Source organism: Paralichthys olivaceus, chromosome 9 (assembly GCF_024713975.1).
Source record: "Paralichthys olivaceus isolate ysfri-2021 chromosome 9, ASM2471397v2, whole genome shotgun sequence".
NCBI lineage: Eukaryota > Metazoa > Chordata > Actinopteri > Pleuronectiformes > Paralichthyidae > Paralichthys > Paralichthys olivaceus.
In genome coordinates this window covers 11,300,438-11,317,549 of record NC_091101.1, presented here as the reverse complement: position 1 = coordinate 11,317,549, position 17,112 = coordinate 11,300,438, and the positions used below count along the sequence as shown (strand labels likewise).

At 40.9% G+C, this 17,112-nt stretch overlaps 1 protein-coding gene across 4 annotated transcripts in view; it reads left to right on the top strand.

The window, feature by feature from the left end:
• The window catches only part of unc5a (unc-5 netrin receptor A), a 137,595-nt gene that overhangs the window by 60,529 nt on the left and 59,954 nt on the right, over positions 1 to 17,112 (top strand). For all 4 annotated transcript variants that reach the window (XM_069531561.1, XM_069531560.1, XM_069531559.1 and 1 more), the window contains exon 2: positions 8,881 to 9,096. In XM_069531561.1, coding sequence (XP_069387662.1) covers positions 8,881 to 9,096 — 216 coding nt within the window. The remainder of the gene's footprint in view (positions 1 to 8,880; positions 9,097 to 17,112) is intronic.

The window sequence follows — 17,112 nt, the reverse complement described above, 5'->3', positions numbered from 1 at the left end:
CCAAACAACTGCTATACCAGGTATACTGACATTCCATTATTTTAAGCTTTATGGCTCTTGATCATTATGGCACTCTGCCTCACTTTCTGCAGTTGGAATCACTCCGCTGTTGTAAAATGCAGCGTGTGAAACCTCTCATTTTAGCCGTAGGCATATCCAGTAATTAAAGGATTAACTTGGTAATCTAAATTGTCTCTTGTCTTTTCTTTCCTCCCTTTATTTCCTAACATCCATTTCAAAGATTTAAAGAACGCCTCCTTCCCCTTCTCCTTCTGTGTTTCTGCCTCTTCCCATGCCTCTGCAATCAACTTGCCTCGTTTCCGGCTAAGTGTACGGGGACAACAAAATCTGTGAGCTTGCGCGTGCCTCGGATGGCAAAGACTGCGTCTGCGCCTGCCCCTCCTGACAGCTCGGGACATCTTCAGCTCCTTTGAGGATTGCGTGAAGTTATTAAGTCAAAATGTGTTTAAATCTCTGTGTCTCTTTTGAAAAAAACATGATGCGCTGAGCCACCAAACAGGTGCAGCTTTGAAGAATCAGAGGCATTTACATCCCCAGATTTGCTCCAGCAAGGCATTTTGAATCTTCCTCTAAAATGAACCAAGTCTATCAAGTGTTTCTCGTGCCTGGGCCGACTGTGCAAGGCATTTTTCTGTGTTCATGAATTTCTCAAAATCTTGAGATGAATTCTTTTTTTTAGAAACTTCTGCGGAGGGTTCTTTGCAGTGTTTGTGTGAGATTTGTGTGTATTCAGCCGATTAGTTTGCTTAATTGAGGTGACCTTATGCACTGAGCGTACAAAACCTTACATTGCTACACTTAAAAAGCCAAGCAAAGATGTTTTTTCTTCTCCTGCTGGATTTATTGAACAGACACAATCAATAATTAAACTGCTAAAAATGATAACTTATTGTTTGAGATGCTATGAAATTGGATTGTCAGTGGAAACATGAGGCCTGTAGACTTTTCCACGCTGGGGTAAACACCAATGAAATGTTTTTCAGCCCTACAAACCTGATTCACTTGTTAGTGGGGTAAAATCAACATAGTAACTTGTGCTGGACCGCTTACCTGATCCAACGCAGCTGAAGTTCGAGATAAGACCGAACTACTGAGCAGTCAGATCACTGGAACTCCAGGGTGATTGATTTACAGGATCCCGACAGGGACAACATAGTTCAAGTTAAAGTAAGAAATATCTTCATATTTCTGCGAGTTTTTCTTCTAACAAACTCAGCACAATAAATAAATAAGTTGTACATCACAACTATTATAGCTTCATTTAAATTCAACAAAGGTTCTTTGATTCCTGACAATGTTTCATCATATCATTACGGATCAGGATAACATAAGGAGACATTACAAAGCCTCTTTTGTATTTTATTAGAAAAATGAGATCCACACATTGTTCATTATTTCCAAGATTATAAATGAACATTTGAGTCAGACTGAGCTCATCACACATTTTCCACTTCTCTGCTCTCTTCTGCTTTGGCAGCACAAACAGTCTGACATCACTGTAACTATTTTATGTGCATCACATGTTCATAATAGTTTGTTCATCATCAGACAAAAAAAAAAAACTCAAAATATAACCTCAATAAAATCCCTCTATTTATTTACAGTTTATCTTTAGCTGTTTACTTTAAAGATTGAAGTTTCATATCTACAGTTTACTTTCTTCTGTAGTTATGTGATTATCATCTCCGGGTCACTTTGTTGAATGTCACTGTTGGATGTTGTCGACCTGACCGGCAGATATCAAGAGTATCAACATTTTATTTTATGCTTCTGACGATGTTGCTCAAAATAACGACTCTGCCTCTGTCTAATAAAACCCAGAGTTAACTGAGACAGTTGTTAACCGGACTCGTAGTGCAGGATATTCAGGACGACCAGTGTTGGGTTAAGTGAAGCCAGATAACTAAAAACATGTCCTGTGTATTTTGAACTCTCTTGTTAGCACAGGCTCCTGGACGAAGCTTTTCATCCAAAGAGCCACAGCCTCAGCGATGCTTGTAAGATTAAAAATGCGGTTTCTAACCATGTAACTATTTAATCAGAAAGATAAAATATTCTCACATTTGCACTCTGGCTCTCATGTACACAAATTTCCGACTCCCCAGCTGTTGATCTTGTTTAACCTCACTTTTCAGCCATTTACATTTGCACAAATGAACACACACACACAAATGTCAGCTCTATCACACTGACGGGAACTTAAAATGGTGTTGTGGGTTTAAGGCAGACTGTGCCTTTCAAGACACCGTTGCCTTGAAAGGGAAGCTGAAGCAAAGGGAGCGTCAGCACTGGTAGACGTATGACAGCTTTTGATTGCTGCTGCCTATGAGAGTAGGTATTTAGTTTAGTTTAAAAAAGGGCACAGAGGTAATGATGTCTGATACACTGAGTAGGCCACATGGCTTTCATAGCACCGCCATACAAGCCAGTAGCCATCAGATTTACCTTCAACCTCAGCGTACCCTCAAGTTCGGCTTTTAATGTTATTGCGATAAAAAGGCTGAAACACATGATGACGCCAAGGTACAATTGAAGATTTTTATTTTCATTACAACAACCAGTCTGACAGAGCTCAAATTTTTATGGTTAAACAACTGTTCCTGGTCTCTCTATCTCTCTCTCTTCATTCCCCTCTTCGCCACCCTCCTCTCTCACCCCAACCTGTCGAGGCAGATGGCCGCCCACACTGAGTCTGGTTCTGCTCGAGGTTTTTCTCTCCACAGTCACCAAAGTGTTTGCTCATTGTGGGAACTGTTGGGTTTCTCTAAAAAATTCCAAGGTGTTAACCTTATTATGTTATGCTTTGGCCCTTAAAATTCAACTGAATTGAATACCTTTTATTATAATTCATTCTTCTTTTTGCCTTGGATTTTTTTGTAAAGCACTTTGTAACCTTGTTTAGATTAGTGCCATATAAATGAAGTTATTGTTATTATTATTAGATTTCTCACCTGCTTCAGCCTCCCACCCTGTACCCCCCTGCTGAGGTGTTCCTTCAAACAGATGACAGGAAAAAATGTAATAAATACAAATCAACAAACTGGAATAAGCAGATTGTAAGCGGCTGTTCAAAGGTGTAAGGCTGAGCTGTGCACCGTATTCACAACTAACAGCTCCAACTCTTTTTTCGTTCGTTGAGAAACTGTTTAACGACAAAAAACAGCATTCAATCATCCAAAGTGCTGCCTGTGTGAGTAGAGATGAATCATGTCACTGGCTTTTGAAGGTAATTCTCAAAGTTGACTATGTGACCAGCCATCCTGGAAATATTCTTGACGGGGAGCCCTGTAGGCAGCGTGTGATTAGTGTCCTGAATTAATATATGCACACAGATGCACAGCCCCGCATCAATGTACATGCTTAGCAGCCAATTTTGTATTAATTTAAATGGGAGAAGATTGTAATAACATCACATGTGGCATGTGTGAGGACAATTTACATATTCACCCTCGTTCTCCCAGTCCCCTCCTCTCCTTCTGTGCTTCATTCCCTTCTTTCTTTCTTTTTTTTAAGTATCCTGCCACCACTGATAGAAATGTGATGGGCTGCAGTTTGGGTTTATATGGGTGCCATCTCTCCTACATGTTGTTAAATGCTTCAGAGCGTTTTTCTATACGAGAGTATTTCCAGTGATTGATTTTTTTTCAGAGCAACCTTAATGAACAGGGATATTGGACGGACACTGAATTGCTGGTGTTTGAACATTTCTGTGTTAACATAATTTTTTTTTGCATGCATAATTCTACATCTGTTATTGATTGAGAAAAAAGACACATGGGATATATATATATATATATATATATATATATATATAAATATATATATACACTTATAATGACTTGTAACAATGCGTGTGTGTGGGTGATGGAGTGCTCTCTGAAGCATGGTTGTCTCAATGAAAAATGAATTCTGAATCCCAGACATGTGGAGGAGTAAATATTTGTCATCCGGGGACAAACATACATCAGTCAGCTGTGCTCCAGATTATATATGATGCTGGATGGAGTTTTTTCTCTCTCACTCTTCACTCTCCCATTCCTTCCTCTTTCTGTGTATAATCACTCCCAGTGACTTTATGTCAGAGGCATATTCAAGATTTTCAACTATACACCAATGACGTTCCCAGAACCCATGGTTCCACATATTACATTTGGAGTGATTGTTATATAAATACACTCGGTGTGGTTCAAAAAGCATCAAGAAAACCATTTGAACAAACTTGAGGGCTCTGAAGGCAAAAAAATCAACCGTCAACAAGGTGGCTGTGACAAATTTGATCTTGGCCTTGTTGTTAATGGCAGCTAAACATGGAATGGTTTAATATTCTGCATAGTAATTTTAATTGAATTAATTTCAGAGGACATTGTAAGGCGCTGATGGTGTCATAAAACACTTGTTATAGCTGCTGTTCATCACTGTGATGTAAATTATGCCCAGTGATTGCTCAATGATGCTTTTCTTCGGGGACATGACGTTGTTGAAGAAGAAAAAAAAAAAAAGTAATTGGCTCCAAAGGGCACACGACGTGTTAGTGCCATGAGAGAGGAACACAAAAGAGGGTTATTTCCTCTCCAGCTATGGTTTTTCTTCCTCCCGCTGACATTCTCATACGCTGTCATTCTTTATGCATTCAGTAATTCTGTTCTCTGATTAGATAATAAGGAGTGAAATTTAAAAATGAATGCTTATTTTACAAATGGTGATAACAGAAGTCAGCGGCACACTGACATGAGTAAGGAGAAGTGAAGAATCATGGGTGGAATTCCATTTCAAAATGAGGCCTGAGGTTCGTTTGTGTTCATTAAAAACACACCTACTCCTGGAAAGTGATACAGCAAGTGACATTAAAGTGAAAAATCTTTATGAAATATTGAAGATCGGTGGTAACCGAAGACTTTCACAAAGCTGCAACACTTGTGAAAATTTAATCCATGCATGCTGAGGACGTATACAGTTACAGCGGTTACAGGAATATAGCTTTTTCAGATTTTTACCTTGGCCAAGGAGGTTATGTTTTTATCTGGGTTTGTTTGTTTGGTTGTTGGTTTTGAGTTACACAAAACCTACTCAACAGAATTCCAACATTTTGTGGAGGGGTGAAGACAGAACTTATTCAATTTTGGAGCAATTACAGATCAGGGGACAGATTCAGGATTTTTTTTTTACATTGCTTGATAGGGCATTGAAAAAAGAAATCTGGCTTGTTTTGGGTACTGATATTTGTGATTTGTATTTTTTTTTCACAGCACAATCTTCACAAATGTTTAGTCAAAAACCGGCATATCAAATAGAGCTTAAATAGGGAAGTAAGACAAAAAGTTAGTAAAAGACATCCATGCAAAGAGAAAAAAATAAATACATATAAAATCAAATGTAAAAAAAAAAATGTCTCAAGTAGATGCATATCTGATAAGTATTTGATATGTAATAAATAACTGAAAGTTATTTTAATGAGCTGGAAGTGCCTATAAGAGAAATACAGGCCTCAGTTCAAGTCACAGTCCTCCATCTTATCAGGTAGCCTATACGATAATGATTCTGGGGCAGCAGGTGACCAAGAGAGACGTGCCACAGTGATGGTGACCGTGCCAAAGTAGACTTCCAATCGTTGACCAGAAACTTCCTCCCTGACATAAAGGCCATCTGGGTTCACTTACTGAACTAACTTACTTAATGCAGAGGGGTCACCCAAAATAAACAGAGGGAGGAAGGGATATTTGAGCCAATTCTATTTTGCTACGTGATGTGTATGGCACAACAAAACTCCTGGACCTTTGGGCAGCTCCACCGCATGTGAGGGGACTGATATTTTAGTGTGTGCAACTTGGTGCAGATCCAAATGACAATCTGTATTTAGTGAATTTAAATGTGGTTTCATAAGGGGACTGTTGGGCAGATGCATGGACTCTACTGAGTGACCTTCTTGTTAGATACTGTTTATTTTTAAGTGTGTTTGACTTCATCATGGCTTCTTCACCTCCTCCTCCTCATGCAAACGTGCCCAGCCCCTGACTTTGGAGGTGATGTGGTCAGCTGGACAGATGAGAAGTGGGGGTCTGTGTGCAGCAGGAATTCTGCCCTGGCCATCATGGCTCAGCGCACTGACAGCTGCTGCATCCTTGTCGTGCGTTCGTGTCTGCGTGTCTCTCTGTTTGTGCATGCATGCGTTTTAGGTCAGTTGATTTGTCTCTGGAGAGAATGGCAGCTGCAGACAAATATCAGGTCGCAACCTTAGATTTAGGTTTTTTTTTTTGAGTGCAAGAATCAAACTGATTCTCCTGGATTGTTGTTTATAGAAATGCAGGGAGCCACGCTGAGCTATGTAACGGTTATTGGGCCCCAGCAACACATCCAGCATGTTGTATCAATTAAATCATCTTCATTGGCCCAACGATCAACACGGGAGACGTTCAGCGTGCCGCGCCGGTTGTTTGTGTGTCTACAAAATGATCTGGCAATGCACTCAGATACATTTAACAATTAATGGCTGCTTTAGCCAATCACATTCAGTGGAGTATAATGCAGTGCCCATAGTGCTGCTGTATGTCTATTTGATTTGTGCATTGACCCGCAAGAAGTCTGTTAAGTAGCTGATACTCCCAGTGTGTGCGTGCACGTGTGTGTGTGTGCACGTTGACTTTGAAGTACATTGTGTCATGACAATAATCTCAGCCAATTTACTGCGCATCAGTCCTCCATTATGGGTTTGATATAAAGCAGTACGTGACTGGAATCCCCTGCTCATAAAATGACAATTTATTTCTCTAAAGAAATTACGTGTTTAACCTCATTAACCTAAAGTGCATGTACTAAAATGGAAGACTAACCCCATTCCTTTTGACACGCACAAGTACACACACACACAAACACACACACAAACACAAATTGGAAACATCATCAAAAGTTGAGAGATGGCGTTGAATGTGACCTCTGCAAATGAGGAGCCGGCAGCGAGTCAACAGCATCATGAGTTCACCACAGCCGTTCTCGCGGCCCGTCGGGCGTCTCAGGTGGCTACGGTTTTTCCGCTCTCTGTTTCAACATCATCCGTTCTCTGTGAGATGATTAACCTGGCAGGTGTGAGGTGAGACTCACCCACTGTTTTACCGAGCTGTCGTCTTCAGTCTGCGGGGAGTACAGAGGGTCAGCCCGGCCAGCTAATAGCCGTGGTCACAGAGCTGGAAGGCGGCCCATTAGAAGAAGCCGCCATCATTAGGACCAGCGCACTTTCAAATAACCTGACCTGCTGGTCCCACGCTGTTTTTTAGCAAAGTTTTGGCTCTTCGTTAGAGCAATTATACTCACCATTCATGATGAACTGTGGCCTTTTTCTCGATGCACTCTCACATACATAGAATAAATAATGTCAGGCAGCTGTGTTGTCCTGGATATAGAGAGCTGGCACATTAATGACATTTCCGACTCTGCAAATGCACTGCAATCATAAAGTGTGCTCGGAAAATGTGGGGAGAAAAGGCAAAGTGTCAGCGTGTGATGTATGTCGTTCATTGGACACAGAACATTTAGTTTTCATTAAGAGTTAAACATGTACACAAAACATTAATGGGGTTCAGCAGTGGTGGTGGCAGCAGCGTGCTTCACCGTAGCTCATCCTGATAAATTAGCAACTCAGCACACGGGTGAAAAAATAGAAAAATAACGGGAGAAGAAAGAGAGACATTGTGTGTAGTGGGGGAGGAACTGACAGATTGGTGTTTATGACACAACATAATATTATCCCTGACCTGGGCATCAGCAATCTGCAAGGATGAACGCAGGCTGGGTTAGGGCGGAGAGGAAGCTAGGGGAGACAGAGGTCGGGGAGAGCGTTGCCGTTTCATTATGAGAGATGTGGACTCCCGTGCTCTCCTGCTGCACAGGGAGTGATGGAGAAGGTTGTTAATGCCTGGTCTGTCAGCCATATTGGATTCAGGGCAGTAAATTAATATTACACTCCTTTTAAAGGGGTTTTATTTTGGGATTTACTGGTCTCCCCTGAGTGCTAGCGGTGTAAGGAGGTTATTTCGCCGTTTCTACTTATCTCTCGCACAAGGCTAATATGTTTAGAGAGAGAGACACTGTGTTCGCGGAGGAGGCATCATGCTGTAGGCTCCAATTGTGTCATCCGGCGTTTGTGTTGAACATTTTCACCAAGCGTTAAATATTTGCTGTAATTTGTGGAATTGTCCCACTGAAGTGCAGCTCCTGCATCTCCCTGCTCTTTCCTCACATCTCATACATTTCATGTTAGATTCCAGAGGAGTAAAAATAAGAACATCATCTCCTATATATGAGATTTGATTTCAAGTTAACTGGCTGTCTAGCTGTCGGTCATCTCTCCACCCTCCCTGCCTCACTCCCCTTTTTTGCTTGATGTGGGTTAGAGACCCGGTTTAAGAGACGATAACACAGTGAGGAGTGGCCTAGTCGCTGAGACAGGATTTATGGCCGCTAGTCCTTCAGCGGGGATGTTAAAGGGCTGTGATTAAGAGCTGGAGTAAAGACACCGACTCCACTCTGGGTCCAACCCACTCATGAGCGCACAGGGCCGTGCTCTGTCGCTGCCAGCTCTCCTCCATGCAGCTCTGTCTCTCTTTGTCACACACTCTGTCCATCTGTCTTGTTCAGCCTCTCACATATGCAATCTTACTGTGCACCAATTCTCCAAAGACACTGAATCTCTGCATTAGATACTCGGTGTCTGCTGCATTTTCACTCACTCGTCCTGCAGTCACAACAGCAGAGTATGGGGGAAGGTTCAGCTCGTGCCACATGTCAACTTGAAAACTTAAAAGCTTTTTTCGCTTTTTCAGTTTTGGCATGCCTCTAAAAACCTCTTCCGCTTTTTATTCCCTAAAGGTTCCGAGCACACGGCCACGGCGACGCTCCCCGCCGCCTTCTCTGATCTGTTACCTCACTTCCTGGTGGAGCCGGAGGACGAGTTCATCGTGAAGAACAAGCCGGTGACGCTGACCTGCCGCTCCACGCCGGCCACACAGATCTACTTCAAGTGCAACGGCGAGTGGGTCCACCAGGACGACCATTTGATTGAGCGGACGGTTGACCCAGCCACAGGTACACAACACATACTGTGAATCATTTATTTCCATTCCAGTCTGGCTCTAGTTCATCTCTTCCTGGTGTTTTTTTCTGAGTTTTCACCTGGTTTTGGATCTTTGCTGCAGATGTGTGACATGTGCAGCTCCTTAGATACATTATGTAAAGTGTTTGCGTGCTGAAACTGAGCTTTGCAATTTTCCAGTGATTATTGTGCTCCATGAGGCTCTTGGCTCATCCTCCAGCCTATTTACCCTGCCAGTCTCATAATAAGCACTTTGGTTTCACTCTCAGAAATCTTTCAATCACCTTGGAGACCTGTTTGTTTTTCTCTCTGTTGTGTTGCAACCTCCCCCCCCCCCGCCTCCGCCATCGGTGTCATAAACATATATGACACTGATGTGGTGTGATTCAGCAGCGATTTGCAAATTCAAAGCAGCCATTCACAGCCTGTCAACTGATTGGGAACAAGAAACGTGAGAATGACAGGTTTTTCTGGGGGAAGTGGGAACACAGTCACACGCAGAGCCTGGCTCCGATTTGTTACTATATATAACAAAAACATTTATATAAAGATGGACATAACAGCCGAGCTCAACACAGACAGACAGAGTGTGGATACTGGACCCAATGCAGGGATCTGTCGAATATCACTTTGAAACATTATTCGAGTTTTGTCACATTGGCTGAGCTATCTACTAGATTTTTTGCATTGCGTGTGCCTGTAACCAGGAAAAACATGTGGCCCGGTTTAGTTTCAGACTCAAAAAAACTGGGTTCGTTTTTTCTCAGACCTGGTTTGGACAGAAAAAAGTGTCCCGAGCCTCACTCTAATCTTGTTTTCCAAGTTACACTGAATATTTGAATGATGTCTTCAGTATGGACAAGAACAAAACAATGTATTATGTGTTATTAGTTAGGATATATGACCAAATGTCCAATACTTAAACACAAGTGGAAGCTGTTAAAAGCAGAAAAAGTGTCTGCTCCACCTTTGGTAGGTGAGTGTTTCTGATCTAGTTTACAAACGAACACTAATATTCTACCACACCGAGATTTTGATCTTTCTTTTTTTCTCTGCTATATGAGTGACTCTGAGACACTGTTATGGATTTGAGCTGCAGCTCTTTGCAGAACAGGAACTATTTCTTTGTGCTGCAGATATTAGAAGACACAAAAATCTGGCTGTATTTCTAGAGAGTCAAGTTTTTTTTTTTTTACAAGTGGAAGCTCATCACCTCATGTCACAACCTGTCAGCCGGTCACATCCTGACTTCAGCTGTTTGATATGATATGTTGATTTGTTGTTCTTCCTGCATTTGGCTTAGTTTTGGATTCAGGCCCTTGTGAATAAAGGCAATAGAAGAGAATGAAAAGTTAATTATTGTTCCCGTTTTGTGAACAGAAAGCAAACACACGAGGGAGCGCTTGAGGCTTTGGACCATTTAGGGAAAATTGTCAGTAAGTCAACACTGATAAACTCGGATCAATTCCCAATGCTATCTTTTTTCTTGTGTTGCTTCAATAACAGTTCTGCTCTCTCGGTTCTCCTCACAGTTGTTGAGGGGGCTGCAAATAAAAATGTTGCCAATATCAACACTCCTTTGGCCGATAAGAGTGTTTGGCTCTTGAAATCTTAAAGAACTGCTTCTACAAATAAAGGTAAAGCATTTGTGAGCCCTGACATACATTTAAGCAGATAATTATTGTGTTATCGTTCTGTGAGTTTCTTCAGTAACAGTGATCCTGTATTAAAGTGTGATTACTTGCACTGGAGAAACATTTCTACTCTAAGCTTCTTTCCTAAATGCCATTTAAACAAGAAACCTGATTTCTGAAAGTGGGGCAGGAGATTAGAGAAATCCGGTTTCCCCAGGTGGAGTTGTCCTGGAGAGAACAAATATGTCTGCCATGTTTACGCATAACCAGGTTTCTTATCAGCTTTTTAAATGTACATGTGTGCATGACAATGGGCTAGAGACACGGTGTAACTGTTTTTTTAAATACTTCTACTGAAATTGAGATTAACAGAAATTAGTCCCCAGAATGTCTTAACATTTGATGGCATTGTCACTGTAAGGGAAAGCTTCACACTGTGTGCCTTATTGAAATATAATTGCCATCAATAGCAAAACAACAAAAGTCCAATATATATCAATATAATGTTTTATTGATCGACTTCGGATTTATAGAATATTTAGCTGTCAATTGTTTGTCTGTCTTTGTTCATGAAGAGTTTAAAGTCACAACCTTCACTCAGGAGGAAAACATGTTTAAGAATTAATAACGTGGCAATCATCATGATTATCTATCTTAACTGATATGAGCATTTTTATCTCAATACAACTTTTGGCCATATAGTCCAGCCTTAGTAGAAATCAGACTGTAGGACCAGATCACTACAGTGCATGTAAAACACATTCTTCAGTGAACCTGGTTTCTTTGAATAAACTGCTCATTTAAGTGCATGTAAACGCGCCATTTGCTTGACGTTTTATTTGCAGGTCTGTGTGTGCAAGCTGGTGTCATTGTGAAGTCAAGTGCTTCCCTCTGATACGATGAGTATGAATTTTCTTTTGTCAATAGCAAGATTTGTCAAGATGTGCCCCTTTAACTGCAGAGTTTATGGGAAAAAATCGTATTACCAATGCGACTTCCCTCAGCTAGCGTTTAATGATGACGGACTATTTGCCATGTGGTTATGAGCCGTTATAGTCCGTGTTTATTTGTCTATGAAACAAATCTGTCGTGCCGGGTGCAGCTGTGAGGGGCCTCGCCTCTTTCTAACCCTGTGAAGTTCCAGAGCCCCCTCACAGCTTCCCACATCACTCTGTGGTCCGGCTGTCTTTGATGATGAATGTGTTAAATGTGGGACTGTGCATTTATGAAGGACATGTGGTTGTCCAGAGGTATGGCCGCTCCGAGGTACCCACATCGATCTCTCAAACACTTGTGCTGTTTAATGTCAGCACTGCCCTGAGGAGTTTACTGATGGCTCCCTCTAATCCCCTTTCCTGCAAGAAACATATGAGGCACACATCAAATTGTGTGTGTGGTCGTGTGTGTGCATGCGTGTGTGTGCATGTGTGTGTGTGTGTGTGTGTCTGTCTGGTTGTGTGGTCGTGTGTGTGCAGCACAGGCTTGTCAGCCTCTCCTCTCACCCTGGTCATCACAGTCACACTGGACTCTATACTTGTACCTGTTGCCAAGCAACCAGGACCTCTGTCACACCAGAAGCTACCCGATATCAACACGATGCCTGAAGGAGGGAGGAATGAGGAGTTTGGACACATACCAAAGTTGACAAATATTGATTGACAATTTATAGCCAGTGTAACAGTGAAAAATCACCTCCTCAAAGTCACCCACTTCTCCCATTTCTCCTACCTGACTGAGCGGAGGTCTCCACATGCTTTACACTGAGCAAAATAAACAGGTTTGTTTCCTGCATGAACAAAGACATAGATGTCAGTATGAGCCCAAAGATAGCAGCTTCATTTCACTGATTGGTCTTCTCAAACTGATTGGTATTCTCATCAGGGATCCTTGTTCCTTAGTTATGTAAATGAAGAGTCAAGCCTTGGCGTTAATTCTCTTAATTCCAATAGAAACTGAATTTAAATGGCACATGGGCCCATCAGAGTCAAGAGTCACTGCTGGAGATGATCTACACATGTTCTGTTGTCCTTTGTTCAAAGATACTTCTTTCAGTCTTTGTCCCATTAGTGGTCATCTTAAATTATCAGTAATTATTATAGTAATTATCATTGTGGTATAATAAGCAGGCCTACACAAATACACAACCATTCTGCAGAATTAGGTCATTGGCTTGTAACTGCATGTGTTGCAGTCCATGAAAGCTAATATATATTATATGTTGATATATATGATACATGCTATTTATTTACCCAGGAAAGAATCATTAGAAATATCTTTTATTGATTTCCTGGCAGAGGAAATCATGTTTTATTACAACAACATGTGACAAATAGCAAATGCACTGATGAAATCATGAATACATTTTATAGTAGTCATGTAAGACAGTTTATAAAATTATCTGAATGGCCCTGAATGACACCAATCGCCTAAAACCATAAGAATAACCATGACCAATCTAAATCAATTACTTGAAGACCAAGAAAACAAGGTTTCCGAACACCCTCAAAACATCAGCTGTCAGAAAAGAGGCTGTGCAGCTTCAGCAGCAATGAATTGATTTCATAAGTCAAAAACAATTTAGCAGTTTTAGATATAATCGGAGATGACACAGCAACATATGCAAAAGCTTATTTTTCCCACTTTGAGATACTTACAGTATCAGTGGTACTGCACAGTGTCAGTTTGATGTTGAATCACAGTATCACTGGTATTATAATGCAATGAACTGCATAATGTTAAATCTGACCATGGTGAATAAAAGCTATAATTCTATTGAGCAGAATATCAAGAGAATAGTGCTAAGAGCTAATGACAATATCCCATCAGATATTTTTTAAACCCACTGTTTCTAGCCTTAGAACCATTTTTACTGTATTAGACCTAATGCTGCAAATCACTGAGTGGTATGGATCAGAATTGATTATATGTTTTTGATCAATAACAATGCCATTATCAAATCAGCGTATCAGTCTGATTCTATATTCATCCCCTTAATCTATCAATTCTCTTTGTTGGGAAAAATTACGTGATTTCAGCATCTAAACAACAGATTTATTATTTCTAAGTCTGAACATAGTTTTGAAAGAGTAGGAAAAAGACAGGCATGTGACTCATGATTATATAACCCCTCTGCTGCTGTCTTCATTTAGGTTTTCTTGGTCAAGGAAAAATGTGCAAAGCGAATTTCAGCCCATGTTATGTAAAAAATAGCTCTGGTTTCTACCCATATTTGAAATTTCTATCATTCCAGTAGTGGTGTCGTTACTTTGCAATGCACAACTGTCAGAGGTTGCTGGAAGGAACCAGAATGTCACTCACATTCCTCAGCCAAGGTTCAACGGTTCATGAAAATATATTTAAATTCACTAGATCCAGATTTTTATTTGGATCTGCACCATGTGTTGCAAGTTAAAAGTATTGCACTTTGTTGGTCCCAGTTTAAATAACAGAAAAGCCATTATCAGTAATGATGCTAAAATCTGAGGGTAAAATCTGTGAGATGAAGCTATAGAGGTAGTAAAAACCTGTAAAATTAAAAGGGTAAGCACAAATCATAGATACTTCCATGGAATGTGATGAGTAAGTAATGTAAAACTTATGGATGAAAGGTTTATGGATTAAAGAGAGGTTAAAATGTTTTTAAAAAACTGGAACCAGTTCTCAGTTTCCATCTCTTAAGCTTTATTATTATTCAGTATTATAGACTTATTTTAATTTTGCTTCAATGTGAAGAAGCCCCTTAAACTGTCTGGTATTCAAATCACCAGATAAACAAAACAATTGTGTAATTGATTTACTGCATTCAACTGACAACACAATGTCAAATGATGACATTGAGAAACAGATGTGTCCATATTTCTGTCTATAAAGCAATATTAACAATGCTAAGGAAAAAATAATACTCCATAATTTATTAATTTTGCTTCTTAAGTTAGAGTAATTATTTTTATTATCTAAACTTTTATTAGATGCAACATCTGATAAATTCCCCTGTGCCAGAAAAGCAGAGAGAAACAGACTCAAGCCTTCTGTCTGCAACAGAAGATGAAGGTGAACACTTGACCAAACTGAATGTCTGATAACTTGCACACTTGAAGCTGCTGTGATCTTAGTACTAAGAAAGCTGAAGGGATGGATTTCAGTGACGTGTGCATGTTTTCATAGGGATATCAAATGGAAAAACCGACTGGTCGAGGAGAGCAGACGCCCTAATCGATAATCCCCTCACCTTCACGCAGAAGAACCAAGAAACGTGGCTGTTGAAAAGATAAATTGGTCTGTCCCTGTACGGCGGAGGCAATATTCAGCAAACTCCATCCATGTTGACGCCCGGCATACTCGGGCATACGTCAGAGTAACTTGACAGGGTTGAAGTTTAATAACTGACCCAGGCCTGATGGCCAGACATGCTTCAGTCCTGCTGCTCAGTATTCAAAGCTCAGGCAAGAGAAAACATGACACATTGATAAGCACCTACAGTAGAGCAACCTCTGCCCTCATCACACAGGTCTGTTTATTGAAACTGATTCTGTGCACGAACGACAAAAAGAGCTGCTGCAGTGTGTGTGTGTGTTTGTGTGTGTGTGCATGTGCGCGTGCTGCACAGTTAGTCAGACTGACTGACAACCCTTTGTGTTGTGTGAACACTCAGGACTCCTCCTACACACAAACACACACAGAGTCAGAGCCACTTCTCTAAAGCTCCTTTGAACATGGAAAAGGAAAGAGATGTCACAATTTGTCCTTCCTCTCCTGGTATCAGTGTCCACTATTGATCCATCCTCAAGTCTATCGGTTCTCATTACCAGTCCTCAGTAACTTATCTCAATTGTTATGGCTGCAACTGCTTCCAAAGGCCCAACCGGCTCTGTGTCTTTCCCAGGTCATCCTTTATAGGACAGGAGAAACGGAGACGTCTGGCGAGTCCTAATAAAGACATATCCCCTCCGAACAAATCAATGCTGACAGTGTGTTTGCATAGATTAGGAGATTCTCGCACACTCTGATTTCTCATCAGACACATGATGAAGAGAGGGGAGATTGGCATTTGAGTGGCGAAGCATTGGATGGGCAAGACTGATTTGATTTTGTTTGCATTTCATCTGCCAGCGCTGATGGCGTATTGTCACCGATGCCGCAAAACCTCTCAGGTGGAAAATACATGCATTTCACATTCCTAATATAATAAACCCCTGGCAACTGCTTTATACAGATGAGGGGAGATTATATTTTCTTTGTTGATTGAACCGGATGCTGACAAGGCTTCGACAAAGAAAACAGAAGATGATGGGGACAATAACCAAACGCTACAGATGTGGGTTTTTTTTTCAAGTTTACAGTGGAATCATGAATGCAATATAAATAAACACTTTAATGTTCTTCTTTTATAACACCACATCTCATTTCAAAACTGCCATAAAGGAATATAACCACATGCTTTAACCCCCTGGGTTATCAGCACCAGCCGTCCACTGTCAATCCTTTGAAATCTAAATACCTCGTATGACGTGGTTGGTAAATCTTTTAAAACCATCTATCTCTGAACAGAACTAATAAAGTATTGTAGCACCACAGGGCTAACCCCTCCATCTACAAAAAAGCGAGGATTCATTTATATAAAATATGTATTTTCTGATTGACTAGATCCTGGATTGTAATGTGATGACATATTTAATTTCTGATCTAAGGGGGAGATAAGCTAGGCTTAGCTGAAATGATCTGTAACCTTTATTTTAATACCGCAATACTTATCCCTGGTATTATGGCAGCCAATCACCTCGCTCACACCAACTCCCACCCACTCTCCCCTCTCTCTGGCCCTGCATTACACATTTCCTTACTCTCTTCTCCTTTCGATCAACAGCATGGAGGTATAAATACTCCGTTATCTTGACAGGAGACATACAAGAGGTCCTGTTACGTGATGTTTAGTAAATGCAGTGGCGAGTTACTGTCACTTTGTGGTCATCAAAAGTCAGGTTAATTCAGGACAGTCCTCCTAATAGCTTTTGGTCCACACAACAGTGATTAAACGTGATCTTTAATGGAATATTGAAGAACAGTCGTGGTGCAATTTAAGCAAAACCTGATAGGTCGGCCAGCCAGGATCTAATGAACAGAAGGAAATAAGAGAATCAGGGGGGAAGAGGACAATATAGTCCTAAATGAACAAAATGGCCTTGTACCACCTGCTAAGCATCGATCAGTAGCCAAGGGGACTAATTGATAATGCATTATTAGCTGCAACCCCATAATGGGACTTGTATTTCATCCTGTCCTTGATTGCAGGACGGAGGCAGAAGGATTTGGCCGTGAAGCACAGAAAAACAGATGGCAAGGTGAATTGTTCCCGTGACACATCTGTCAATGTGTTCT